Raw genomic sequence first — 27,927 nt, 5'->3', positions numbered from 1 at the left:
AGAACTGGAAGGACCACACCCGCTGGAGACGCTCAACGTTTTATTTAGGTTTTCTGCAAAACGTTCTGCATAGTGTTGATCAATTCCAGAGGACTCCAAAGCTTCCCCTATCAGTGACCTCTGATGAGGGAGAACCACTGCATCATAGCCACAGCTGCCCTGGACCAGTGCATCAGAAATCCATCCCTAGTTTATGAATCCGTCTCCCTAAAGGGTTGATTTGCCCCTTTCCTCATCTTGTCAGGTCCCGCCGATCTGATTGGCGGTTTGATCACCAACAGCCGGCGGCAGGAAGCCGGGCAGACTTCAGTTTTTGTCCAGGGTTCAAGATGTCTCTGAATTCTGTCTCCAGGCGAACTCCAGGAACTTTGAAGATGGACACAGCTGAAAAACAGCAAATTATACTTTAATTCAAGTAATGTGGATTTTCTTCTGTGTATAAGATGTGGTGCTGACGTTAGAAGGTCCTGAACATGATCTGGTCATGCAGAAGCTGCTGATGGTTAAAAACCTTCTGAACTCTCAGTGAGGAGACGCAGCCTCTCCGCTAAGCTCCGGTTGTCCTGCAGCACAGCTGACAGCTGGAAGTGCTGCCCCCTGCTGGCTTCAGAGACTAGCCAATCAGAGCACAGCTTTACTTAGACTGTTAAACCAACCTGTTCACAGGTGGAGCTTATAGTGGATACATTTAGCAAATCTGAATATAAAATCTTTCCACAATGGTTCTATATTGAACCCTCAATATTACACATAATTTTTTTGTAGCTCTTTAGCAGGTGGTGGTCTTACCATCTCTGAGGTGCATGATGGGAGCAGGAAGCGTGCTAAAATATGGATGCTGCAAAGCCTCCTGAGCTGAAATCCGTTCCGTCGGAACCAGCCTGAGCATCTTCTGGGCCAGGTCATCAGTCTTACAGGAGAGCTGCTCCAACCTGATGCAGAGGAGCAGAGACTGAGCATAATGCATGTTAGCAGCTCCTCCATCCATCCATTTCTAACACCCTTGTCCCTCATGGGGTCAGGAGGTGCTGGTGCCTTCAGCTGTCAGCGGGCGAGAGGCGGGGTCACCTGGACAGGTCACCAGTCTGTCGCAGGGCAACACAGAGACAGACAGGAAACACAACCATGCACACACACACACACACCTAGGTGGAAATTAGAGACCAATTAACCTGACAGTCATGTTTTTGGACTGTGGGAGGAAGTGGAGAACCAGAGAGAACCCAGCATGCACAGGGAGAACATGGAGACTACATGCAGAAAGACCCCGGGCCAGGAATCGAACCCAGAACCTTCTTGATGCAGGTGCACCAACTGCACCACTGTGCAGCCTGTTAGCAGCTCCTGTTAGCATCTAAACCCAGGATTAGCTTTTATATTTAACAGCTTAGCACTACTCTCATCCAGGTCCATTTGGGATGTTTATCCCTAAAGCAGGCAGCACAGTGGGGTAGTTGGTAGAATTGATGCTTTGCAACAATCCTAGCCTGAGGAAAAGGAGTTAACATATTGTCTCCTGGAATGCCAGGTTTTCCCCAGGTACTGCAGCTTCCTCCTGCCATGGTCTCTCTAAATTAGCCCTAGCAAGCATCCTTGTCCTGCCTTTATCTATGATGGCCCAGACACCTGTCCAGGGTGTCCCTCTCCTCTCACGTAGCCCATCTCCTGGGGCCCTGGCCACGCCCCCAAGCCTTAACCCTGTAAGTATACACAGGCAGCCAGTGGAGATTAAAGCAACCCTGTTAAACACTTTATCTGCCAAATCTTAGACTTTAGTCTTAGCTTTTTTTGGTGAAGGCGGATGCTTTTTTCCTCTGCTTTCTTCCTGCCCTGCCCCCTGTTTTTGTCCTCTTTTTCTCTTTTTATTTTGAAGCCTTTCTTTGCACATCCTCCAAATCTAATTATGGATCTGGTCAGCTGCTCTCAATGCAATTGATCAAATTGTCTCGAGGAGAAGACTGGGCAGAGGAGAGCCCTCCTGTCCTACAGGGACACACCCAGAGGGATACATCCTGGATTTATTTGGATTCATGATAACAGGATTTCTGTTTGGAGTTGGCAGATACCTGGCATGTCGACAAATTTGTGACGGATTGGGCCGACTAGCAGACACTCAGACTGACACGGTGACAGAGACGCAAGTTGGATGTGATTCTTGCTGAGACTCTAAAACTCTGTAGCAGGAAGGAATCGATCCTGGAGAAGTTGCTAGTTTTGGTTCAGTGGAACGGCCACACTAATTTGGATGATTGGAATTAACAGAGATGTATCGGTGAGACTTTAGGGCAGGTTAAAATTTAAAATCTACCCGACCTAAAGCTTTCTGCATCTGAACTGGCTCCCCTGTGTTAGCCTGGACTGGCTGGCGATCTCAAATCTCCTGGAAGATTTGTGAACGTAACGCTCCTTCTCTCCTCACTCCCTTCTGAAATCATCCGTGTGACTGTGGAGCAGAGCGCTCCCAAGGACTGGCTCCTGGATAACCATCATATCAGACTGTTGCCTGGGAGACCGAGCTGCATGGTTTCATGGTCATACACATGCAACACACAAACACAGGAAGCAGATGCACTGTGATGTCACCGCCTTTCACTCATATCTTTGTATTACCTGAATGCTGCTACATGTGCCTGTTTTTCCTGATGCTTCTCTTCCTTGCCCTGTCTGTCTAGTTCAGAGGTGCTCAATATGTCAATCTCGATTGATCGCGGAAGGTTTTGAGTTGATCTCAGCAGAAGGTGACAAACTGAACGTCACCAGGACGCTGAGAACTAAATAAAAAAAGGGACTCAAAGAGCAACTGACCATCAGAGCAGGAGCTCAGGGGAACGCTTATTAATAATCGCAAAATAAATATCAATCCTGAAAACCTAATAACGAAAAGGACTGAATGTTATGTTTTCAATGTAATCTCTGCTTGGGTTTAGAGAGCAGGCGGTTGCCACGGCAACAGGCATGCTAAAGGACAGACAGTCAAAAGGTACTCATGGTTTAGAGCTGATCACCTGTTCAGGTTGTTTTGTTTACCTGCGGCGAGTTCAGCCGTTCCTGAACGTTCAATAAACAACAAACTTGGACTAATGACCTCGTTCGTCTCAAGTATACGTCATTCACAACAAAAATATGAAATATATTTCATTAAGTAACAAACAAATAGCTTCTACTGTAATAATTATGTAATTAAATTAATTGTTTAATATTTGTAAAACTAGCTTGCTGCTCTCTGGCATCTCGTGCTGAGCTCAGAGTCTGAGAGGATTTTCCTCCATCAAACATGATATTCATTTCTGTCTCTTATTTAGTGGAAATATTGATGTTGATGAGATTTTCTCCAAAATTATAACCTTTATAGCTCCACTGCTGAAAATGAGGCTCTAACATTCACAATGACATTGAAATAAAATCCAGTCCAACATTTGAGGTGATTCCTCTGGATCCTGTTTTAGGAAAAATATCTAAACTTCATGAAATGTGCTTTAACCTAACAGAGCTCTGTGGTTCCTCCTATCAGTCTGAAATGTCTCATATTTCGGTCATCAAACCAAAGTTCAGATCTACCATAACTGACTGACACCTGATCTCAGGTTTGCAACCAGATTCTGACTGAGAAACCACCCAGATGGCACACGATGGTAATTCAATTCTAGTCAGAATAGTTGATTTTTGGTTGAGGTCGGCAACTGACGGTGGATCAACCATCAAACAATCATCCAATTCTAGCCAATTAACTAATACTGAAAATATGTAATTGAATCAATGTTGTTTTGTGGTCGAATTTTAATAGTTGAAACGCCAACGTCGAATCCAGGGTTTTTCCAACACTGGTCCTCAGGACACACTGCCTTGCAAGTTTTAGGCATTTCCATAATTCAGCACAGATGATTTTAATTGATGGCTGATTGACAGGGTTTTGCTGTCAATCAGCAAAACCCTGATGATTGACAGCAGCAGGGTGTCAATCAGCTGCTGATTGACACCAAGGCTGACCTTGCAGGTCAGCTGGCCTTGAGGACCCGTGTCTAATCAATTTTAAGTATGCCGTTTGTTGCACCCCTCCTCCTCAACTCCCCGCTCCCCCTAAACCTTCCCCTCATTACCCTAACCCTCTGACCCCGAACAGCTGATTCACATGGTTGCATGACCTTCTGCAGCCATCAGTCCTGCAGAAGGCTGTTAATCACCACAGATTGAATCCAGGTGGCAGAAGAACCACTGATCTAAACCTGCCGATTCTTGGGTTGGTAACTGGTTAAACTGGACTATTACTACTGGTGTGGGATTTTTATCAGCATATGGACATTTTTTAATTAATTTAATCAACTTATTTGGAAATGCTTGTTGTTAATGGAAGATTGAACCAACTATTGGATAGAAGTTTATCCTGTATAAACTGTAAATAAGTTTTCCAACTACAGTACTAATCACCTTTTGCTCTATTTTTCTGCCTGTTAAATCAACCCTGATCCTCCCTGAGTTTTATCTTTAGGTTTACTGATAAACAGCCTTTATTTTAAATATTGATTCCCTCATTTTAACATGAGTGCAGCATCATAAATGCTACATTACGCTGCAGCTTGATGGGGAAATGTTACTGTATTTGTCAACTAAGATAAATAATGAATATTCATTAGTGTGTCCTAATTGATTGAACTGAGTGTACATGGGGAACCGTACGCTTTGTGTTTGTTCTATAACCACTACACTATTTAATATTTCAACATGTTTCAGAACTTTTCTAATGTTTTTCATCTTTCTGACCGGCGCCTTCCTCACTCTTATCTCTGTGTTTCTGCAGTTTGACCCAAAGCTGACTGACTGCAGGGAAACTGTCAGGAAGTGGCTTCATTAGGCGCCACAGCGGGAGGAAGGCACCAAGGAGCCAAAGAGACGCCAACCAGAGTCAGACCTGTTAGCCCAACTAGCAGGCACGTGCAGAGGGGGGGGCTGAGGGTGCTTGAGCACCTGCCCTTTTTGCTCTTTGCCCCAAAGTGCCCTATTGGTCAATTTTATTTTATTTTTTGTTGATATTATTTTCAAAGCCCTCTTCTGACACATAATAACATGTACTAAAATTATTTTTTTGTTTTGGTTTTTTGTACAACATAATAATCCCTCTGGTCACCGTGTTACCTTTGACCTTTTGCCCGTGACGCATGACGCAGTTGCCTCTCGCGCAGTGAGATAAGGCGGCTAACTGGAGCTCAACTTAACAAACGATCCAGATTACAGATCAGTTTTTGGTGAATTAAAACGTTTTGGTGAATAAAGTGGAGCAGACCTGCTGCTTGTCAGAGGACAGAAAAACGTTGAAGTCTCGTTTCTGCTTCAGCGGTTTAAGCAGAGAGGTAATGAGATACAACAGACACTGACAGGCCTCTGTCTGCCTTTCTCTGAAGAACTACTGAGGGGAGGAGACAGCCAGGTGAGGAGAAACTGTTCTGATCTATCATTCAGTGTTTTTATCATACAGACATCTGGCTGCTGTTGTTGTGCTATTAGCTAGCTGCTAGCTAACGACTTTGTTTGCAAAGCTAGATAACAAAAAGCTTCTTCCCTGTGTACGAGGCACATCGCCCGTCCAAAACGTATCATCTCCATAATGGATAAATGTCAGATCTTCTAATTTCCTTTACTGCATCATGTACATTGCATTTATTCTGGCGTTAGATAAATGTACCTTGAAGGAGAATAACACTTAAATAAAAGTCCAAGGATATTCATTTAGAATTAAAAATAACTCACCTGAATTACCATGATAGATATAATGTATGTAATAAAAGTCATTAATGAAGGGGAAGGGGAATTTCTAAAATTATCACTAACAGTTAGTTAGTGATTCACCAGGATGTGCATTTTTAGACTTCATACAGGAAAACTTTTAACTGTAAGCATTGGCCACTGGTCAGCTTCTTCAGTTTATACAAAGTATAAAGTTTTTAACATTTATTGGGTAAAAATTTGCAGCAATATTAAATATTTCAGCTTGTCAGATGAGAAGAGATGAAAAGTGTATAAAAATAGGTTTTGTCTACTTTCTGGCCTTTTTTTGCAAACTACAGTTACTTGCTTATGATGGAGTATAAGGGCCAGGCTCTGAGGTTTTGATTTGTTTTAAATACGAGTAACGGACGAGAATAAAGTCGTAATTTTATAATAACTTTTAACTATACTGAGCTAAACTGCGGAATACTGAGGGTTTTGTTAGGTTATAGTTGGTAGCCTGGCCATAAGACTGTCATACTTGCTTTACTGACGGGCGCTATTTCCGATATTATCCGCGGTCTCCCGTTTTTATTTTTTATTTTTTTAAATCTGTGACATCTTCATTTTTAACAAGGATTTTCACTCAGAATGTTTTTGAACTTCTCTCTCTCATTTACCTCAGCAAAGCTCAGTTTTTAACAAATTCTGTAGTTTTCGGCGTACTTCTAAATATGCTTCTTAGTCGCATCTTTTCCGGGTATACTACTGCCTCTAGTGGCGTGGGGGTGGTAGCACAACTAACCTAATTACATTACTAAATCAGAATACCACAACGTCTTTATTATTGATTCTGGCATTACTGGAACAGTAAAATATAAATTCCCTCACAAAAGAACATACCTTTTCATTTTCTTAAGCATGTAGAGCTAATTAAATGACAATACTTTTATACATTATAATATCTTTAAATCTCCATCAATTATGGGAGGAACAAAAGACATAATGGGACATGCAAAACAACATGATCAAATATAATAAAAATACCATTTGCAATGTATATGTAAGAAATTTAATTGAGCAAAAGTCAATAACAATCAAATTAGTTGGGTTAACAGAAGAATAACAACCCAGATTGTTACAGGGTTGTTAAACAGATACAAGCAAAAATTCACATTTCTGTTTTTACAGTGCCATGTTTATTATTCTGAGATTTTTTGTTGGTAGAGTCTTATATATAGGAAAAATTAGATGAAATTGCTTAATCCATCAAGGTGGAAACTTTCCTTCAACTCTAAAACGATAAATCATAGAATCACATTATCAACAATTTTTGAACAAAGCAAAACACTTAGCATGCTATAGGTAAATGTTATTTAGTTTGGTTAAGAATAATTATTGCACTGTCAATAAATGACGTCTAATAGATGTTCCTAGTTCCCAGAGGAAAATAAAGTAACACCTTCATGAGCTCAGAGGTTCAAACTGATAATGAGGATGGATGCTCTCTGCTAAAATATTTCTTTCAACAAACAGTTGAGACAGAGATGTTTTTGGTTTCACCATCATTTACCTGAAAGTTAAAACTTCAGTTAAAATGTTGTTTTCACTTGAGTTGAGTTAAAACTCGAGTTAAAATGTTAAAACTTAACATTTTAACTCAACAACCTCAACCCAAGATCTTATTAAAAGATAAGAGTCGCTGAGAACAGTTCTTAAAGATACAGTCATTGTTTTCAGCAAAGTTGAGCTGACTGTCCAGGAATGACACAAGGAATTTAAAATTTGCCAGTTTCAACAGGTTGGCCATCAAGTGAAACTGGAATCACTTTCAGTTCTTGCTCATCTCATTTAATTAGCTCTACTTCCTTAAGAAAATGAAAAGGTATGTTCTTTTGTGAGGGAATTTATATTTTACTGTTCCAGTAATGCCAGAATCAATAATAAAGACGTTGTGGTATTCTGATTTAGTAATGTAATTAGGTTAGTTGTGCTACCACCCCCACGCCACTAGAGGCAGTAGTAGACCCGGAAAAGATGCGACTAAGAAGCATATTTAGAAGTACGCCGAAAACTACAGAATTTGTTAAAAACTGAGCTTTGCTGAGGTAAATGAGAGAGAGAAGTTCAAAAACATTCTGAGAGTGAAACTCCTTCCTAAAGGTGAAAATACATCACAGATTTCAAAAGAAAATAAAAACGGAAGTATAGGAAATAGCGCCCCCTTCACTTCCGGAGTGCAATGGCCCCATTTCCAATTAAGGTCTGAGACTGACAGTGATCCGTTCCTCCCCTTTCTGTTTGCTGCACCAAAGTCTTTCTGGTGCAGCAAACAGAAACTCAAGCAAGGTGAGTCCAGAGGATCTCACCTTGCTTGCTAGCTCAACATTATCAGAACAAGAATCCAGAGAAAAATCCCACTAGTTTATCAATTACGGTCTACTTATTCTTAAACATGGGGCAACAATATGTAGTTTTATACTTTGTCTTCTTTTGCTCTTTCCTTTGGTTTCTTATTTTGCTTAAATTTCCTTCTAATTCACGTAAAGCACTTTGAATTGACTTATTGCTGAAAATCTGCTGTATAAATAAAATTACCTTGTTTAGCTTAGCTTACCTTTTCCAAACATCTCTAAAAAGCTTCGGCCTGCAGTGAATGAACCGCTCTAAGGTGAAAACAGAAATGTAAGTTAATGTGCTACGTGCCTTCAGCATGTGGACATCGACAGGTGAGCTCACCTGGTCTGTAGTTAGGCAGCAGACTGACCCCAGGCCAGCTGTCCTCTGATGGGACACCCAGAACCTGCAGAAGACCACCAACACACGGCCGCAACAAAACCAAAGCCTTTAAGGTGGTGCTTAAGGTAGACCCGATCAGAACTGGATCCAGACCCGATCAGAACTTGGTGAACTCACCGTCCAGATGTTCTGCAGCTGCTCCAGCTCATCAGAACCTCCTGCGAACGCTGGCGCTCCCTGCAGCATCTCTATGAAGATGCAGCCCGCCCCCCTGATTAAAATAAACCAAACTTTACTGATCATGGCAGCGGCGGCGGCGGCAGAGGTGGCGGCGGAGGCGGCGCTCACCACATGTCCAGGGCCGTGGAATAGTGGATGGATCCCATCAGAACGTCGGGGGGCCGATACCACAGCGTCACCACCTCGGAGGAGAAGTTCTGGGCGGGAATGGACTTGGACCGGGCCAGCCCTGCACCATGGAGTCCCTCAGGGTTAAAAGCACAGCAGACGCCTGTGCTTTTTCTAAAAGTGAAAAAACTAAATATTCTGTGGTACACTGTAAGAAATGAAAGGTTGAATTTACTTAACCAAGTTATGTCAATGGGTTCCACTAAACGTGGCTCATTAAATGTAAAGAGGTTCACATTTATTTTCAACGAAATCATTAGACAAACAAAAGCAGTTCAGTAAATTCAACAGTTTAGACGTAAGTCTGTTTAACTTAATCCTGAAGTTAAATTTACAGATGTCAGTTTGTTCAACATTAAGTTATAATGAGGGTTTAGTGGAACCAGTTAACATAACTGAGTTCATTAATGGAAACATTAAAATTATTTCTGTTTCATTGGATTAATTAGACAAATCTAACTCACTACAACATATTTTATAAAGTGAAATTTAAGAACAGTAAGGTCAAACCCGGTCAAGCAGAGGCAGCTTTTTCACTTTCCTTAAGTAAAACAAACACAATTACTTGCAGAGCAGTGTCATGAAAATAATCACCATGTCGCTCAAGGTGTGAATTCAAATATTAAACTTAAACTATTCAATAAGTGCCTCATTCATGATTTCTGCATAGATGAATATTTGGTGACTTAAACGTCTTAAAAGCAATTATTGAGACAAATAAAAAGTGGTTTAATTAGTTGCTGCTGCTGGTGGCCCAATGCATTGTGGGAAACATTGCTGGCCAAACCTCACCGTCACATTTTCAAACCTCTCCCTTCAGTTTGCAGGTCTGAGTAACATTAACCCTTTACATTCATCAGTAGCTTTCACATGCTTCACTTTTTCCATTGACTTCATTTAAATAGATTAAGCCAGTGGTTCCCAAACTTTTTCTTCTGCCCCCCCCCCTGTGGATTACAAATGGCTGTCTGGTTGAAACAACGCGCGTGTGTGTGTGTGTGTGTGGGGGGGATCATCGACTTTTTGGGGGGCAAAATGAATGTACATAGCTGAAAATAGACACCAACGTCGGTAGCCTACAAGCTACTTGCTAAGCTTAAGGTTCTGTATTGATGTTAGCTAGTCATCTTTTAGCTAACATTAGCTAGTCATCTTTTAGCTAACATTAGCTAGTCATCTTTTAGCTAACATTACCTGCATCCAGCAGCTTTACTCAACTCAGTCGGTTAGTTTGGAGGGAAAAACTGTGAAAAGTTCTTTGCGTTTTGCTGGTTTGCTGCCGTGATTCTAACACAAACCTACGTAGCTCCGCCCAGCAGCAGCAGGTCTCCTTCACAGGTGGAAACCCAGCGCGAGCGTCGTAGCGCTCATGTTGCGTTTAAAGGCGGCTCGGAAAACCAGGTTACGACATGTTAACAACGGATTAAACAGTTTTAACTGCTGATAAAAGTGACAGAGGACACAGATATGGGAAGTGTGGAAGCCTCTACTGTATCAAATTGACAGAGGAATAACAGAGAGTTGGCCATTCTAAGGTAAAAACCCAGCGCGTACAGTGTTCATGTTTTGGTTTGTTTTTCATCCAGACGGCTTCCCGCGCCCCACAGTTTGGGGACTTCTGGATTATGAGATCAAGCATTTTTATCCAAAACTTCACACCAACTCTGATGATGCTTGTTTTATGTTCAGATTAATATTTTAAATTCAGTTTTTATGCTGACCATGAGCGTGTCTCATTGTTTTTACATAACAACATGTGTTAAAACAACTCAGGCTAAGGAAGTTAATCAAACAATTCTGTTTGATTAAATCTTTAAATATTGTAGCTATTTATGCAAATGAATATTGTCCCTAGTTCCTTTCCGTAAACCTAGTTTACTTCCGCGTGACTCTTTTCACTGCAGCTTAGAAAAGAACTGCAGAGCATTAAATGTCACTAGAATCCACGGATTAAGGAAAGATTTTGTTTTATTATTTAAGGTATTTTTCAGCTCAAACTCCATTTTTACTCTAATTTTTACAGTTAATGCTAGCAGCACTTCATCCTGGTTTGGTGTAAAAAAAACAAAATAACTATGAAACTGTTTTTTGACACCAAAAGCAGCATGGAGTGCTGCTACCCAAATGTACGCAGTTGGTGTGAAAACGGAAAGTAACTAGGGACAACGTTAATTTGCATAAATACCCATTAGAGTTAAAGTGACAGGATGATGTTTTACGAAGTAATTTGCACATAAAACGGATAAAACAAGTAACATCAGATTTTAAATTTCTTAGAGTGTAAAGCTGTCAGTCTGTAGGGGGCGCTCCTCACCGAAGTCGGCCAGCTTGAGCTCTCCCAGGTAGCTGATGAGCAGGTTGTGGGGCTTCAGGTCTCGGTGCAGGATCCTGCGACCGTGGATGTAGCTGAGGGCGCGCAGCAGCTGGAACATGAAGATCTGCATGGAAGAACAGCATCAGTGCAACATGCTGTTCCTGCAGCGCCCCCTGCTGTGTGTGCACATACCCGCACGTTGTGCGAATGAAGTCCTCCTGGGTGCTGCGTCATATACTGGGCCAGATCTGTCTGCTGCAGCAACACAAGAATCAGAACGCTTCAATCTACCACTGTGGGCTGCACTGCCCCCTGCAGGAAGAGAGCAGCTACTACACTAACACCAGACAAATACGAGTCAGCGAATCAGAGCTGCTGGAGATCCCGAAACATCACAAACATCTGCTGCCAGCTTTAAACATTTAGCTCAAATCAATAAGGCCTGTTTGAGATTGTATCTGCAGCGCCCCCTCAGGTCAGACTGGGAACTGCTGCATAAGAGAGAGGGCCTTTCTCACCACATATTCAAAGACGAAGGTGAGCGTCTCTCTGGTGTGGATGATGTCATGCAGGAGGACAATGTTCGCGTGTTTCAGATGCTTTAAGAGAGAGGCTGTGCACACACACACACACACACACACACACACAGGTGAGTGCAGACACATATAGACTCGGGTGTGTGGTGTACAGATCTCATTGAATACCTTCTCTGATGGCGGTGAACGGGATCCCCTCGTCTGTCTTCATACGGATCACCTTCAGAGCCACCAGCTGGCCGTTGATCCTAAACAGAAAAACGAGACGCAGTGAGACCTCCGTGATTTTCTCCCACTTAGAAATCACGGAGGCCTGAAATTGTCATCTCAGGTTCATGTCTACTACTGTAAGAGACACAATCTAAAAACCATCTGGAAATCACAATGTATGGTTTTTTTAAAATAATGTATTTGTTTTTACTCTGTGATGTCATCATACATGGACCATCTGACCTGCTTATGCCCTTGTAGACGGAGGCGAACGCTCCTTCTCCCAGCTTCTCCAGGCTCAGGTACGACTGGGCCGCTCCGAACTCCAGACCCGCTTTCTGAGCACAGCGCAAACATCAAGCTTCAGTTTCTGAAGAACATGATGCAGTCTTACATCACACACGTCATGACATCATCAGCTGACCCAGGTGAAGACTTCCTGTGCAGTTGCTGCTCTTAGCGGGTCACTGTTGCTTCGTCCTCTTGGAATCCTGGACCGTCGGACCTGCAGCGTGTGGAACCAGTAAGGCTGAGATCCAGACGGGTCGGGAGCTTCATGATCCACCTGAACACACAGGAAAGGGGGGACCTTACTGCTGGACAGGTACAACACAGCTTTAGGACAACCCAGGTACACAGAATGAGAAATGAAGCTTATACACCTTAACACCACCTTAAAACATTGGTTCCACCTTAACACCACCTTAAAACATTGGTTCCACCTTAACACCACCTTATAACATTGGTTCCACCTTAACGCCACCTTAAAACATTGGTTCCACCTTAACACCACCTTAAAACATTGGTTCCACCTTAACACCACCTTATAACATTGGTTCCACCTTAACGCCACCTTAAAACATTGGTTCCACCTTAACACCACCTTAAAACATTGGTTCCACCTTAACACCACCTTAAAACATTGGTTCCACCTTAACACCACCTTAAAATATTGGTTCCACCTTAACACCACCTTAAAACATTGGTTCCACCTTAACACCACCTTAAAACATTGGTTCCACCTTAACACCACCTTAAAACATTGGTTCCACCTTAACACCACCTTAAAATATTGGTTCCACCTTAACACCACCTTAAAACATTGGTTCCACCTTAACACCACCTTAAAACATTGGTTCCACCTTAACACCACCTAATAACATTGGTTCCACCTTAACACCACCTTATAACATTGGTTCCACCTTAACACCACCTTAAAACATTGGTTCCACCTTAACACCACCTTATAACATTGGTTCCACCTTAACACCACCTTAAAACATTGGTTCCACCTTAGCACCCTCCTTATAACATTGGTTCCACCTTAACACCACCTTAAAACATTGGTTCCACCTTAACACCACCTTATAACATTGGTTCCACCTTAACACCACCTTAAAACATTGGTTCCACCTTAACACCACCTTATAACATTGGTTCCACCTTAACACCACCTTAAAACATTGGTTCCACCTTAACACCACCTTATAACATTGGTTCCACCTTAACACCACCTTAAAACACTGGTTCCACCTTAAACTCCAGCTCATTCAACTCCACCTTCACCCTGCTTGCTCTGTTTTTGTGCTGCTTTTTTGGAGATTTTCTATGGGGGAATTTTTCTGCCATAATTGGAGAATGTTAAACATTTTGAGAACCAAGAACATGAACTCCTGCTTTTGGGCTGAAAATGTGAGCTTTTGAATTATGGCAGAAAAATTCCCTTATGCCTTTCTTTGCACATCCTCCAAATCTACAAATTATGGATCTGGTCAGCTGCTCTCAATGCAATTGATCAAATTGTCTCGAGGAGAAGACTGGGCAGAGGAGAGCCCTCCTGTCCTACAGGGACACACCCAGAGGGATACATCCTGGATTTATTTGGATTCATGATAACAGGATTTCTGTTTGGAGTTGGCAGATACCTGGCATGTCGACAAATTTGTGACGGATTGGGCCGACTAGCAGACACTCAGACTGACACGGTGACAGAGACGCAAGTTGGATGTGATTCTTGCTGAGACTCTAAAACTCTGTAGCAGGAAGGAATCGATCCTGGAGAAGTTGCTAGTTTTGGTTCAGTGGAACGGCCACACTAATTTGGATGATTGGAATTAACAGAGATGTATCGGTGAGACTTTAGGGCAGGTTAAAATTTAAAATCTACCCGACCTAAAGCTTTCTGCATCTGAACTGGCTCCCCTGTGTTAGCCTGGACTGGCTGGCGATCTCAAATCTCCTGGAAGATTTGTGAACGTAACGCTCCTTCTCTCCTCACTCCCTTCTGAAATCATCCGTGTGACTGTGGAGCAGAGCGCTCCCAAGGACTGGCTCCTGGATAACCATCATATCAGACTGTTGCCTGGGAGACCGAGCTGCATGGTTTCATGGTCATACACATGCAACACACAAACACAGGAAGCAGATGCACTGTGATGTCACCGCCTTTCACTCATATCTTTGTATTACCTGAATGCTGCTACATGTGCCTGTTTTTCCTGATGTGTCTTTTCTTTGCCCTGTTTACTATTTTCCTAAACTGTGGAGTAATTATTACCTTAGACCAACATTTAGCTTTATATTTTTAATATCGAAGCAAGATCTAGAAAAAGTCCCATTAGTTAACGAATCTAGAACAAACATTGAAAACCAACATTTAGTTTTATCAGAACAATAATCCAGAGAAACCTCTACAGGTTTAGAAATGATGGACTACTTATTCTAACTCTTAATACTTTTACCTTTTTGGTTTGTTGTTTTGTTTGTCTTTCCTTCTAATTCATGTAAAGCATTTTGAAAATGTGCTGTATAGATAAAATTACCTTACCTTAAAACAATGGATCCACCTTAAAACAATGGATCCACCTTAAAACAATGGATCCACCTTTAACATCACCTGTTTGTGATGGTGTTTAGTGACGCCAAAGTTTCTGAGGCCCAACAGAACCAGAACCTTCGGGGTGAGGAAGTTAGTATGTCATGTGAAGCATGTGGAGGATCTGGACCGGTACCAGAGAAGGCGGGATGGAGGTCCAGGTCCTGTAGCTCCTGGGACTGTCCTCCTCCTCCTCTGGTCCTCCATCTTCCTCCTCCTCCCTCTCCTCGCAGCAGCAGCAGCTCCTCAGCCAGCCGCTGGCCTCCGTGACGCAGCGGGAAAACTCCTCCATCTTCCCTCCACTCCGACTCATCTGCTGCTTCTTCCTCCTCATGACTCACAAGGATCAGGAGAAGCAGCCCCCCCCCCCTTCAGGTCCCATGACCCCTTCAGGTCCCATGACCCCCCCCCCCCTCCATCCTGGTCTCTGGGAACAACAGTCTCCATTCAGACTGAGACGCAGGGATCTGCTGCCCCCTGCTGGCTGCTCTGCTGCTCAGCATCTCCTCCTAAAGCCTGAAGTGGACCGGATCTGCACCCGGTTCTGTTCTCAGATGTTCTGACCCCTCATCAGCTGCTACGTCAGCACCGGCATCGGACCGAGCCTTTCTATCACAGGAAGCAGCTGAACAAACCGGGCTGCTGGGAGCCGGTCCGACCCAGAACCCGGAGATTCTTCAGGGGAAGCAGTGAGACCACAGCTTTGACTAAGCACTTTATCAGAACCAGAACCTTCTGTTGGGTCGGGCTGAGGCTGCAGCAGAGCTACTCTGCAGCTTCAGGCCTTCAGGACCCTGGGCTGACTCCATCTGGTTCTGGTTCTGGTTCCGTCTCTCCAGCTGCAGCTCCTGACCCGGTTGGAGACAAACTCCTGGAAGACGATGGGTTGGTTGTCTGATCAGAACCAGAACCAGTCCAGACCGGGTTCTTTACTGTGGACCCGGCTGGTTAGATGTGCAGAGATCAATAAATCTGATGATTATTCTGGACCGAACCAGACCGGACCGAACTGGACCAGACCACCTGAAACTAAGTGAAGCGTTGGTTCTGGTTCTGAAACGGTCTCCGCGGTTTTTCTTGGTTCTGCAGATATAAATAAAAACGGCACAGAGTTTATTTATCAGAACTCTTTATTGGGCCGGAACCGGGCCGATCTCAGGTTCACTCCGCTTTGCTCCTCCTCACAGCTCCAGGCAGCCGGTCCTGCAGTCTGCGGCGGCAACACCGTCAGGTATCACCATGGAAACGGTAACCAGGCGACGGAGAGCGGACTCACCTCAGCAGAACCTTCTCCAGTTTGGACCGAAGCAGAACCAGCTGCCGATCGATCTGAGTCTGAAATCACAGAGAACAGAGAACCGGGTCGGTTTGGGTGGAGGAGGAGGAGGAGGAGGATCAGGAGGAGGATCAGGAGGAGGAGGATCAGGAGGATCAGGAGGAGGAGGATCAGGAGGATCAGGAGGATCAGGAGGAGGAGGATCAGGAGGAGGAGGAGGAGGAGGAGGAGGATCAGGAGGAGGAGGAGGATCAGGATCAGGAGGATCAGGAGGAGGAGGAGGATCAGGATCAGGAGGATCAGGAGGAGGAGGATCAGGAGGATCAGGAGGATCAGGAGGAGGAGGACCAGGAGGAGGAGGAGGATCAGGATCAGGAGGATCAGGAGGAGGAGGATCAGGATCAGGAGGATCAGGAGGAGGAGGATCAGGAGGATCAGGAGGAGGAGGATCAGGAGGAGGAGGAGGATCAGGATCAGGAGGATCAGGAGGAGGAGGATCAGGATCAGGAGGATCAGGAGGAGGAGGATCAGGAGGAGGAGGATCAAGAGGAGGAGGATCAGGAGGAGGAGGAGGATCAGGAGGAGGAGGATCAGGAGGAGGAGGAGGATCAGGATCAGGAGGATCAGGAGGAGGAGGACCAGGAGGAGAAGGAGGAGGATCAGGAGGAGAAGGAGGATCAGGAGGAGGAGGACCAGGAGGAGGAGGAGGATCAGGATCAGGAGGAGGAGGAGGAGGATCAGGATCAGGAGGAGGAGGAAGAGGATCAGGAGGAGGAGGAGGATCAGGATCAGGAGGACCAGGAGGAGAAGGAGGAGGATCAGGAGGAGGATCAGGAGGAGAAGGAGGAGGAGGATCAGGAGGATCAGGAGGAGGAGGATCAGGATCAGGAGGAGAAGGAGGAGGAGGATCAGGAGGATCAGGAGGAGGAGGATCAGGATCAGGAGGATCAGGAGGAGGAGGATCAGGAGGATCAGGAGGAGGAGGATCAGGAGGAGGATCAGGAGGAGAAGGATCAGGATCAGGAGGAGAAGGAGGAGGAGGATCAGGAGGAGGATCAGGAGGAGAAGGATCAGGATCAGGAGGAGGAGGATCAGGAGGAGGATCAGGAGGCATCAGGAGGAGGAGGATCAGGATCAGGAGGAGGAGGAGGAGGATCAGAAGGAGGAGGAGGAGGATCAGGAGGAGGATCAGGAGGAGGATCAGGAGGAGGTACCTTCTTCTTCTGGTAGATCAGCGGCGCGGTGAAGAAAACGACATCGGCTGCAAACAGAACAATAATCAACGACCATATTAGGATAGCAGGGTGGAGCCAGTGGGTGGAGGCGCTATTCACCGCCTCTAGTGGTAACTGTGGGTATTACAGTAGTAGTTGATCAGGAGATGGACCAGAACCAGAACCACTCACCCAGGATCAGAATGGTGACGCCGTTGAACAACGCACCGACATACGTCATCAGCCACATGATGACCGCCATCTGCAACAGAACCAGAACCCAGCTGAGACCGGGCCACCAGACCAAGTCCTGCCCTCTGACCGGACCGGGTCCTGCCCTTTGACCTTCAGCGAGTCCACCAGGTCCTCCACCAGCAGCAGCCTCCTGGTCTGGACGCTCAGCCAGTTCAGGCGGTTCCGGCACCGCTCGGCCAACTGCCGGGCCGACTCCGGGGAAACGGAGATGTCCCGGTCCAGCTGAGACCTGACAGAGGGCCGGGGACGGGGTTAAAGGTCAGGGAGTCCGGAGGCCGGGCGGTTCTGTCGCCTACCTGAAGGGGTGACCTTCGTGGGACTTCTGGACCGCCTGGATCACGGATTTATAAACCCTGTCGGCAGGAAGCAGAGTCGTCATGACATCACCGTGACATCATTCCTCAGCTGAACTCCACCCACCTGAAGGTGATGGTGACGCAGAGACAGGCCAGCAACAGGTAGGACACGACGCTGATGACCGACAGCGTCGCCATGGCAACAAGAACCATCAGAGACGAGATGAACGCCGCCAAGGACTTCCTGGGATCCCTCCAATAGACGAGATGCAGGGCTGGTGAGATTGGCAGAACATGAGGCATTATGGGTAGAACCTGGTTCTGATCAAATCGGAACCTGGATCTTCAGATCCGGTCCGGTTCTGGTCCAGTATAACACAGTTTCATCTTCAAACACATAAATCCAGAACATGGTGTCTTCCAGGTAGAACCTGACCAGGTTCTCATCCTGACTGCCGTCCCATTTGGACTTGCTTATGAAAACTGGTTTTGAACGAGTCCAGAACCAGCAGAACTATAATTCTTCTTCCACTTGCTGATCAGACACCGGCTGATGGACGGGTTCTGACCCATCTCCTCTCTGGGGACTGCACTCGGCATCAATAAGCCATGAAGACCCGCAGAACCAACCGACCTCCAGAACACAAGATCTACCAGAACCAGAAGAAGCTGATTGGATCTACCAGAACCTCCAGGACCCGGTGGGTCGAGAACAACCTGCCTCTGTTCTCAGAGCTGATCCGATCAGGTGACCGACGCCACGTAGCAGATTAGCAGGTCCGAGGTCCAGTTGGAGGTTCTGAAGCAGCAGCTCGGTTCTGTTGAAGGCTGAGGTTCTGCAGAGTTCTACCCTGGATTTGACTCAGTTTAATGTTCTGTACTGGTTTAATTGGCTATAACTGGGCATACAGACTGGATTAGTGACAGCCAATCAGCTCACTGAACACAGCTAGTCTCCATGGCAACCACACAGCAGCAGGTAAGGTGTGTCTTACCTGCCTGAAAGAGCTCCATGGGTGATGAAGAGGAGTGGTTGGGTGAAGAAGAGTCCTCCATCTTCTTCTTCTGCAGTTTCTCAGACTCCAAGAACACTTTAACAGCTCAGGGGGCGGGGCTTCAGTCTCATGACTGATTGGTGGCTGGGGGCGGGGCTTCAGTCTCATGACTGATTGGTGGCTGGGGGCGGGGCTTCAGTCTCATGACTGATTGGTGGCTGGGCTTCAGTCTCATGACTGTCTGATTGGTGGCTGGGGGCGGGGCTTCAGTCTCAAGACTGATTGGTGGCTGGGGGCGGGGCTTCAGTCTCATGACTGTCTGATTGGTGGCTGGGGGCGGGGCTTCAGTCTCATGACTGTCTGATTGGTGGCTGGGGGCGGGGCTTCAGTCTCAAGACTATCTGATTGGTGGACTGAACACTCACATGTTTGAATGATAAACCTTTATTAACAGATCATTGCAGGAAGTAAACAGCTGAGGAACCAAAGCAGGTTGATCAGAAACCAATAGTCACTAATTAATAATCAATAATCACAGAGCTGCTACACAACAGAGTGAGTTCGTACAAAACATCAGAGAGCAAACAGGAAGTCAGTTGTCAGCAGGAGTCCTGGAGGCCGAGCGACTGGAAAGAGAGAGAGAAAAACCATTAAAGCCGTCATAGATTTATTGATTATAGATTATAGTTTCTGGATCTAGTGCTCTGCCTGAACCCAAGCTATTTAAAGGAAGCGTTCCCACTGACTCCGCCCCTTCGTTAGACAGGTGGACAGGTTCCAGGTGCTTCTGACCTTTGACCCCTTGCTGCCCGACAGAGGACTGAATACCAAGCTATGCTAAGGACTAAAGCAGCAGCTGCTGAGGCTGACCTCCATGACCCCCATGACCCCTATAACTCCCATGACCAGACATGAATATGCAGACGCCTCATTGGAAGCTGACTCCTACGGCGATCGATCGGATCACCCTAAATTTACGTACTTTATCATCTATACAATAAAATACCTAAATTGTTTTTCTTCATATCTTGAAATGGCAAATGCACATTGACTTATGAAATGTAAATATGTTTATAAATACATCCTTGTATAGGTGTGTGTGTGTGTTCGTCAATGCCAATATAAAAATGATTGATCAATATCAATGTATCAATTAAAAACATTGTGCTTTTAGTTCGGAAACCAAAATAATGAAATATTCAGATCAAAAAGTTAGAAACATTTTTCTTTAGACCGTTTTATTCCCAGACATATGAGAGAGTGAGAGTGTGGATGAACTAAAAATAGAACGGGGCAGCAGATACGCCCCATCCAATATGGCGGACACTGTGACGTATTGCACGGGCCGACCCGCTCAATGAGGCATCTATGTATTCATGTCTATGGACAGGACCGTCCTCGATGACCTCTATGACCTCCATGACTCCCCTCTGGTCTCACCTTCTGGCTCGAGATCCGGAATGAGACCGGCCCATGGATCCGGACCTGCAGAGACAGAACCGTAGGTCAAGGTGAACTCTGCACTGAGCGTGCTCAGAACAGCGACACCCACCTGCTGCGGCACTTTGACACTGACCGGGACCGGGACCTCCCAGGAGAACCGGACCGCAGCCTTCTGGGTGAACCAGACCTGGATCTTCTGGGTGAGCTGGACCTGGATCGCCGAGGAGAGGACCTGGATCTGATGACATCACAGGGTCAGAGCCCGGCGCCGTGGTTCTGGACCAGCGGGTCGACAGAACTCACCTCCTCCCTCGACTCCGGCTGCGACTCCGGCTCCGGGAATACCGCCTCCCCCGGGACCTGGACCGGGACCTGGACCGGGACCTGGACCGGGATCTAAAGCGGATCGCATCATGAGACCAGAGCGGACAGGTGGTGTGACCTCAGGCCGGCCGCGGCGTACCTGCTGCGGTGGCCGCGGCGGCCGTAGCGGTGGCAGTCATAGGCGTAGTGGCCTTTCTGTCCGCACTCGTAGCACTTGTCGTCGGGGTCAAACGGTCGCCGTGGCGGCGGCCTCTCATAGCGGGAACGCCGCGGCATCCCGTTGGATGGCTCCACCCGGACCCGGCTGCCACAGATCACCCTGAAACACGCCGACAGCCGGTCAGTCTGCCGCCGCGCCCGGCTCACCTGTGCTCCTGGGCGGTACCCACTTCCCGTCCAGCCCTCGGACGGCGTCCTCAGCATCCCTGGAGTCCTCGAATTCCACGAAGGCGAAGCCCGGTGGGTTCCTGGCAATCCAGACCGTTCTGAGAGGCCCGTAGTACCCGAAGGCCCGCTCCAGCTCGGCCTTCCCGGCGCCGGTCCCCAGGTTCCCCACGTAAACCTTGGACTCTGCAGACAGGAGGCAGCGTCAGGGGGCGGAGCCAGCAGCTCCAACAGCCAATCAGAGCACAGGAACATCCAACCACATACGGAGGCGGGGCCAGAGCCAACAGAACCGCCAACAGAACTGCCAACAGAACCACCAACAGAACCACCAACAGAACCGCAGTGTGTAATATGCTATAATAATTTGCACTAACGTTATCCACTCCGTATAATAAATATGAAGGTATGTGCTGGTGGGCGGGCTCAGCTGCTCTCAGCCTGTTGCTGTAATTTCCGGTGCGCCACAAGGGGGCAGCATCCTCTCACCTGTTGGCTACTTGCTGAACCAGACTCCGGTATATTTCCCGCTAATTTAACAACTTCCGCCTGTTAATCAAACCCATTGATCTACGCCTGTGATCACATGAAACAAACACCACGGACAACACCTGAAGACACGTGCAGCAGGTACAACAGTGACGTCACAGACGAATGTTAGCCGTTAGCCCTACTTATAGCTCGCCAGCTGCGAAAACTCTCCGAAACTATCCAGTGAGAGAGTACCGGACGGTTCTACGGACCGGTACTGATTAAGAAGAAAGTCACAGCGGGTTACCTCCTCCGTAACGCCCGAAGCGGGACATTCTGACACCGGACGGTTCTGATCGGTCCGCGATCAGGTTAGCTCTGCTGCTAACTGCTCACTGATCCAGCGCCGGAAACAAAGTAGGCCTTTTCCGGTTGGATTTCAGCGTAAAAGTTTGGTTAGCTTGAGCTTTTAATTATTATATATAAATTATATATATATATATGCAATCACACACACATATATATATATAAAATTATTTTAATTTGAACGGTTTGTTGTTCAGTTCCAGGAGTTTCGCTATGGCTCTGCTTATTAAAAGTTCTGTTCTCTTTAAATCAGTTCATTAATTATGATTTCATCATCTGTCTGTATGGGGCTGTGGAGCCGCTCGACTGGACAAACATCCCTTTTAATCGTCAGCTTCTCACACAGCAAAGTTTTGATCTGCTAAGTATTCAGAGTGTCGTTTCAGTAAACTGAAGGACCAGTAGAACTTGCAGTCTGGTACCACAGGGTTCTGGTAGGAACATCTGGACCAGTCAGATCTCTGATAGAGCTGATTATTATGGCCTCTATATGTGACAAGTAGAATCTGAGATTATAATATGGATTAAAAGGGAGCCAATGAAGGGAAGCTTCATCAGGAGAAATATGATTTCTGTTTTTAGTTTTCATCAGAACTCTGCTGCAGCGTTTGGACCAGCTGAAGTAATCCTGGCCTGCTATGATGGAGCTGCAACCATGAAGTCGCCTTTTCATCCCCTCTGGGACTTGAGCTCAGAGTTCAGGGATTATTTGGGCTTTTGCTGTTTCTGTTTGCAAAAACAATACATTGTTGCCATGGTTACAGACAAGTTTGGTAGGGGAAGGTTTTTGAATGAAAATCTCAAATACTGAGGAGGTTGAATGCTGAACTAAAGACCTGGGCTGATATTATCTTTGGACCTAAAGAGGAACGATCAACACACAGCTTCAGTTATTACAACTAAAAACCAGCGATCAGCCCGAAACCTGGGAGCAGTGATGGACTCTGACCTGAACCTTCGGAGCCACATAAAGGCCCGGTCCCAGTGCCCAGCGGCCTACGGCCCTGTGAAGAGTGGCTCAGTCCCATCAGGGGTCAGGGGTCAGAACGGCCCTGCCAACTGGTCACTGTTTGGCTTTCTGCTGCTAAAAAGATCAACTTCAGCAAAACAGATTATTTGAAATGTTCAGTAAAATATTTCTGCTGGAGAAATGTGTCCAGTTGTGACTTGTTGAAAACAGAAAACTCAGTATAATCCCTCATGTTCAGGGAAACCAACATTATTTAATACTTTACTTTGGAAAACTGATTTTATTCTGTATGTTTTGCGACAGACAGCTCGCTCTGTGAACTTTGCCATATTTCCAAGATATTAAAATGTTTTAATAATTTATCAGTCTATTTGACTAATAGAGACAGGATTTATTTTTACCCATAAAATCTTCTGTTTTATACAAGTTAGTTTGGCATAAAGTGGAGCTAATAAAGATCAAGTTCAGGACAATATGCCATAAATAAAATTTTATAAAAATGTCTGATGCTAGATGTGAAAAATAAAAAGACTAGTTGAACTAAAATGTCCTTTTTAAGAGAAACTATGAATGTTGTGACTTTATGAACCAAAACTGTTACAATAATTCATCAGTTTTCTCCTCTAGTCTGAGAAAAAAACATGTTTAAAAATCATGATGACGATAAGAACCAAGCAGCTTTCTATTCCACCCCCACAAAAAGATATTCATTTCATAATTATATATAAAGTTTTCCCTGCAACGACTTTCTACAGAAGAAATTAAAAATAAATATCAATTCCTGCGTTTTGTGATGAGATTTTCAGACAATAAACATTTTTTAAATTGACTTCATTAAAGTTTTTAGAAAGATTTTCAAAAGTGGATATTACACCAGAAATCTATTCTATATTTAAGTTTTAATATAATAAAATGTGGTCTTCTAACAGGGATGAGGAGTTAAATTATGATACATTTAATCCTCTGGTTAGTTAAAAACCACCTCCATTTTTAAAGTGAAATCTTTTTATTTTACAGAGTGCTTAAACGTTGCAACATCACAAAAGCCCAATATTTAAACCAACATGTTAATATCTTAAGATCTGAAATTTGTTTTGCATTTGCAACGTTTTCTTTTATTTTCCTGTCAGTTTGTGACTATTATTTTTATTTCTTCTTTATAGGGTTAGGGTTGGGTACAAACCTAAACCACAGCGCGGAATGCGCATGGCCCACTGAAACAGCTGACCTTTTTTTTTTTTTTATTTATTTTTCCACAAATTATGCTAAATAGGAAGATATGGTGTGGACCGGGTGGAGGAAGGACATTCCCAGGTTCCGGTGGCTCTGAGACGTCCGGAGGAGGAGAAGCAACAATGTCTGCTTCATTTCTACTCTTTGGTCAACATTTCCACTGTTTAACCCGCAGGTGTAGCGCCACGCTCAGGAAGAGCGGCAGATTTCACGGTCGGCCAACCGGTGACCCATCAGCTCTTCCGTTCGCCAAACCATAAAACCGGCGACCCACCAGAACCACACAGCTGAAAAGCTCAGGCGGGATCCAAACGGCTCTTAGAACTACGGGAGGATCAAACTCCCTCTTTCATTTTTAGCTCACAGAAAAAAACACCAAGCTGCCAAATAAACAAAAGCAAACTGACCAATCGGATTCAGGATTTGGCGTTCCCACAACAGACTTGCTGCTACAAGACGTTTTCACACAAAAGATAATTTTTCTCCACAATTTTAATACTAAAGAGGGTTAGGTAATAAAAAAATCCAAAAGCTATTCTTTTCTTTTTTTACTTGAAGGGTTATCTCCAGTGCCGTACCGCTACCACAACACATCATCTTGATGGAGGGAGCAAGCATCATTTAAACTCTACTTTCTACATGGAAACATGCAGGTTCTGCATGTCACATTGATTTTGACTCTGGTCATACAAACACGTTTTTGCCACAGCATACTGGTAATGTGAGTAGCCGCCATATTGGATCCGACTTTGAGGAGTCAGAATTTCCAAGTTTCAACAACAAATTGAACACAGACTTTGAACCATTAACTGGTGCTGATAGATAAAATGATGTCGATTTCAATATTTCTGGAGTGATCTGAAAGTTTTCAGTTTTTTTTAAGATGCAAGTTTAACTTTATTTTTACATTATTCTCTGTAATCCTGGAGATTATAGAGACAATTTCCCACCTGGACAAACGTCTTCTTTTCTTTTTCACCTTGTCTTGTTTATAACACATCGCTGCTCAGTTGTAAAAAATCTGCACCTCATGTTTACAACATCTAAAATCTTTAGTTTGAACATTAATTTTCCCTTCAAAGGAAATCAAACCTCACTGTTTCTGTTCCCGGCCTGCAGGGGGCAGCAGCGGCTCTTTGTGGAGGATAAAGCGGAACTCTTGTGTTTGCCATGTTTCCTTCGGACGCCTGCAGAGCGGGGCCGGTGTTCAGAAGAAGGCAGACCGACTACTGATCAGAGGACCGTGATGCAGAGCGGCTGGCTTCATTCAGGTCCGCAGCTGTGGCTCCGCTGCGTCCACAGACAGGTGAGGGTGACGGCGGGAAAGCAGCGGGAGGAGCACCGCGGCTGGCTGCTGACCGTGGACCCGGTCTCCCACAGGTGAGACACACGTCACCACTTCCGGTCAGGGCTGCTGAGGGTGTTCTTCCGGCCCACGTAATGCTTCAGAACCAGCTTGTGGTTCTGATATGGTTTTGATTCCGTTTCCAGTGTGGTTCTGATGTGGTTCTGGTTCTGTCTCCAGTGTGGCTCTGGTGAGCTTCGGGGAGGACGGTGCGTCGGTCCGGGTGGTTCTGGGTCACGCCGTGGAACACGTGGAAGTTCTGCAGGAACCGGACCCGGACACGGAGGAGCGGCTCCGCTCCCTCTTCCCGCCTCCGGAGCCCGGTGGCCCGGATCCGGACGAGCGACACCGGAGGAGGTCTGGAGTCCGCCGCTGGCTCCAGCAGAACCGGGTTCCGGTAGAGGAGGATGGGAACGAACTTCGGGTCGCCCATGTTCTGACCATCCGGGCCCCATATCGACCCGACGACTGCAGCAGCGCCAACCAGATCATCCTGGACCGGGTCCAGAGACTGCTTCGGGTCCAGCCCGACCAGGTTACAGATGGACCCGTTCCACCTGGAACCAGTGACGGATTATAAAGGGTATTGAGACGGATCCAGAGCGGTTCTGGTTCAGTCTGGATCCAGTTCCTGTTTAACTGGCTTTAGATGACCCGTTCGTACCAAACGGGTTTCTGGACCACAGTCTGCATCTATCAGAAGCTCCTGAACAGAACCAGGTGGAAACGGGTCACGCAAATTGGGTGCCTCCGATGTGTTGCTCTTTAAATCTGAGGGCTGAAGCCCCGCCCCTTCCTGCTGGTCTCCTCCAATCAGCTGATCATGAATCAATTTAGTTTGAATCCTTTCAAACCAAATTGACTTTCCGGTCCCGTTGTGTTTCTCTGGACATATCAGCTAGTTGGGTTTACAGTTTTCCAGAACCGGGTCACGGACAGTGCGGTCCCGATTGATCAAATAAATGAGATTCTACCATTAATCAGAGTTTGTATCGTTTTCCTACGAAAATAAAATCTCCTTACAGCGCCCCATGTGGCCGCCTCCAGCCAACACCAGGCTCCGAGTTTGTTCCTGCCAGCCGGGCGCTGTTCAACACCGTAAAATACGGAACCGTCCCGTATTGAACCGATACGCGATTTGTTCCGTATTTCTATAAATGTCCGATAGACTCGCCTATCACACACATATCAACACTAATTATAACAATAATGACCAAAATAAAACACAGGAAATATTAAGGTCAGCTAAGTTGCCGTGGTGTGAGCTAAAGGGACCCTGAACGCTACGGACCGACGCTGTTGCCTAGAGACGGACACTACGCAGCCGCGGTGAGCTGCTATCAACTCGGGTCTTTTCAAAACGTCCTCAACCCGATTCTCCACCGGCCTTAGAACCAAAACCTCTTGTAAAGATGGAGACTTGAGAGGGAAGACTCAGGGGAACAGAAGAAATTATGCTAAATAAATGTATTTTCTTAAAATTCAGAGGTGGATTTTTTTTAAACCTTCACAATTTTACTTTATCAATGAATTAAAAATTATAGTGCTTTACTTTTAGCTGCTGTATTGAGGTGGGATCAGACTTTCCATCTGCCAGGGATCTGCAACCTGGATCTCTGGAGACACAAGTGGCTCTTTGGCTCACTTGATGTATCAAATAATGAAATATTGCTCTGGTTTTTTGTTTTGTTCTTTTTCAAGTGTCGCCATGGAAAAACACCGACTATCCTGGCCCTCGTGGTAAATTTGATCTAGAACCAGCCTCCAAACCCAACTCCTCACTTTTATAAATATTTTAGTAATACTCTTTACCAGAATTTTCACATAACTTTTATACTTTTGGAGCTCAGTTTGAGGACACATTGTGATTATTAAATTAGGTATTATGATCAGTTACTCAGTACTTGAATAGTTTCCCAAATACATTTTACACTTGCTTTTAATTAAACGTGTTTAAAGTGTGCTGCTCTGATTGGAGTACAATTTTGGAGTAGTACTCTAAGTATGAATGATTGCTCTCTGGATCACTGTTGGTTTTTGAAGGTTTTGTTGGCTATAGTTGCCTTTATTTGGAAGTAGTTTGACAGGGAAGTGGGTAATGAGGGGGGGGGAGACATGCTGCCTGCGACCACCGCCACATTAACTAAGGCCTCAATATGTGGGTTGTGGTTTGCGCCCCCACAGCGCCCCCTCTGGATCACTTCTTAAAAACAAAAAGCACTGCCATAAATATTGTCCACAGCTGCAGCGGCCATCCCACCCCACGGGAGTAGGGTGACACGCTGTGGTGGACGTCCCTTATTTTGATTTCTGAAAGGTGGCAACCCTAACCCCACCGCATATAACAACATCCAACCACGTCCTTCGTCTCATTTAGAAACAGAACTCGGGTCCGGTCTGAAAAACACAACAAGCAGCAGAACCAGGAGGAGGCAGGACGTATCCAAACTGGAAGCTTGGGAAATCGGTTCTGTCGGGTTTGGGTGGTTCTGTAGAACTCTTGGGGAACAGGTCAGCATGAAAAACCACCAAAGACCCAGACCTGATAGCAAACGGACCTGAACCCTGAGAAG

At 45.6% G+C, this 27,927-nt stretch overlaps 4 protein-coding genes across 8 annotated transcripts; 1 reads left to right on the top strand and 3 right to left on the bottom strand.

The window, feature by feature from the left end:
• Positions 1–23: 23 nt before the first annotated feature.
• cdk15 (cyclin-dependent kinase 15) lies at positions 24–15,116 on the bottom strand. Of its 2 annotated transcripts, none has more exons than XM_088007088.1 (13): positions 14,919–15,116; positions 12,332–12,472; positions 12,151–12,245; positions 11,866–11,945; positions 11,680–11,774; positions 11,354–11,498; positions 11,162–11,285; positions 8,788–8,961; positions 8,617–8,710; positions 8,440–8,503; positions 8,318–8,366; positions 790–932; positions 24–384 (listed from the first exon to the last, which is right to left on the bottom strand). In XM_088007088.1, exons 1-13 carry the CDS (start codon positions 15,114–15,116, stop codon positions 272–274), a joined length of 1,515 nt encoding a protein of 504 aa, XP_087863214.1. In that variant the 3' UTR covers positions 24–271. The 2 variants fall into 2 exon arrangements, with proteins under 2 accessions (XP_087863214.1, XP_087863218.1); XM_088007092.1 differs by having other exon boundaries at positions 8,788–8,908; positions 11,354–11,416.
• A 778-nt stretch (positions 15,117–15,894) lies between these two features.
• Positions 15,895–18,976, bottom strand: LOC106911952 (reticulon-3-like). Of its 2 annotated transcripts, XM_014978773.2 has the most exons (8): positions 18,819–18,976; positions 17,948–18,098; positions 17,824–17,880; positions 17,618–17,756; positions 17,465–17,534; positions 17,273–17,319; positions 16,059–16,117; positions 15,895–15,992 (listed from the first exon to the last, which is right to left on the bottom strand). In XM_014978773.2, the coding sequence occupies exons 1-8, from the start codon at positions 18,877–18,879 to the stop codon at positions 15,944–15,946; spliced, it is 633 nt and encodes a 210-aa protein (XP_014834259.1). In that variant the 5' UTR covers positions 18,880–18,976; the 3' UTR covers positions 15,895–15,943. The 2 variants fall into 2 exon arrangements, 1 of the variants encoding a protein (XP_014834259.1); XR_015763771.1 differs by lacking the exon at positions 17,273–17,319 and having other exon boundaries at positions 17,501–17,756.
• Positions 18,977–19,246: 270 nt separating this feature from the next.
• Positions 19,247–21,859, bottom strand: srsf7b (serine and arginine rich splicing factor 7b). Of its 3 annotated transcripts, none has more exons than XM_014978771.2 (7): positions 21,748–21,859; positions 20,975–21,155; positions 20,725–20,904; positions 20,565–20,657; positions 20,371–20,499; positions 20,259–20,303; positions 19,247–19,444 (listed from the first exon to the last, which is right to left on the bottom strand). In XM_014978771.2, exons 1-7 carry the CDS (start codon positions 21,773–21,775, stop codon positions 19,411–19,413), a joined length of 690 nt encoding a protein of 229 aa, XP_014834257.2. In that variant the 5' UTR covers positions 21,776–21,859; the 3' UTR covers positions 19,247–19,410. The 3 variants fall into 3 exon arrangements, with proteins under 3 accessions (XP_014834257.2, XP_087863202.1, XP_087863206.1); XM_088007076.1 differs by having other exon boundaries at positions 20,395–20,499; XM_088007080.1 differs by having other exon boundaries at positions 20,401–20,499.
• On the top strand, positions 21,458–26,334 carry gemin6 (gem (nuclear organelle) associated protein 6). Its single transcript, XM_088007070.1, has 3 exons — positions 21,458–21,599; positions 25,129–25,389; positions 25,535–26,334. Exons 1-3 carry the CDS (start codon positions 21,556–21,558, stop codon positions 25,932–25,934), a joined length of 705 nt encoding a protein of 234 aa, XP_087863196.1. The 5' UTR covers positions 21,458–21,555; the 3' UTR covers positions 25,935–26,334.
• Positions 26,335–27,927: the final 1,593 nt, after the last annotated feature.

The sequence above is a fragment of the Poecilia mexicana genome, unplaced genomic scaffold, assembly GCF_051168715.1.
Source record: "Poecilia mexicana isolate PSO_F unplaced genomic scaffold, ASM5116871v1 scaffold_1, whole genome shotgun sequence".
Classification (NCBI taxonomy): Eukaryota; Metazoa; Chordata; class Actinopteri; order Cyprinodontiformes; family Poeciliidae; genus Poecilia; species Poecilia mexicana.
The sequence above is the reverse complement of the archived record's forward strand: the minus strand, read 5'-3'. Positions and strand labels throughout refer to the sequence as shown.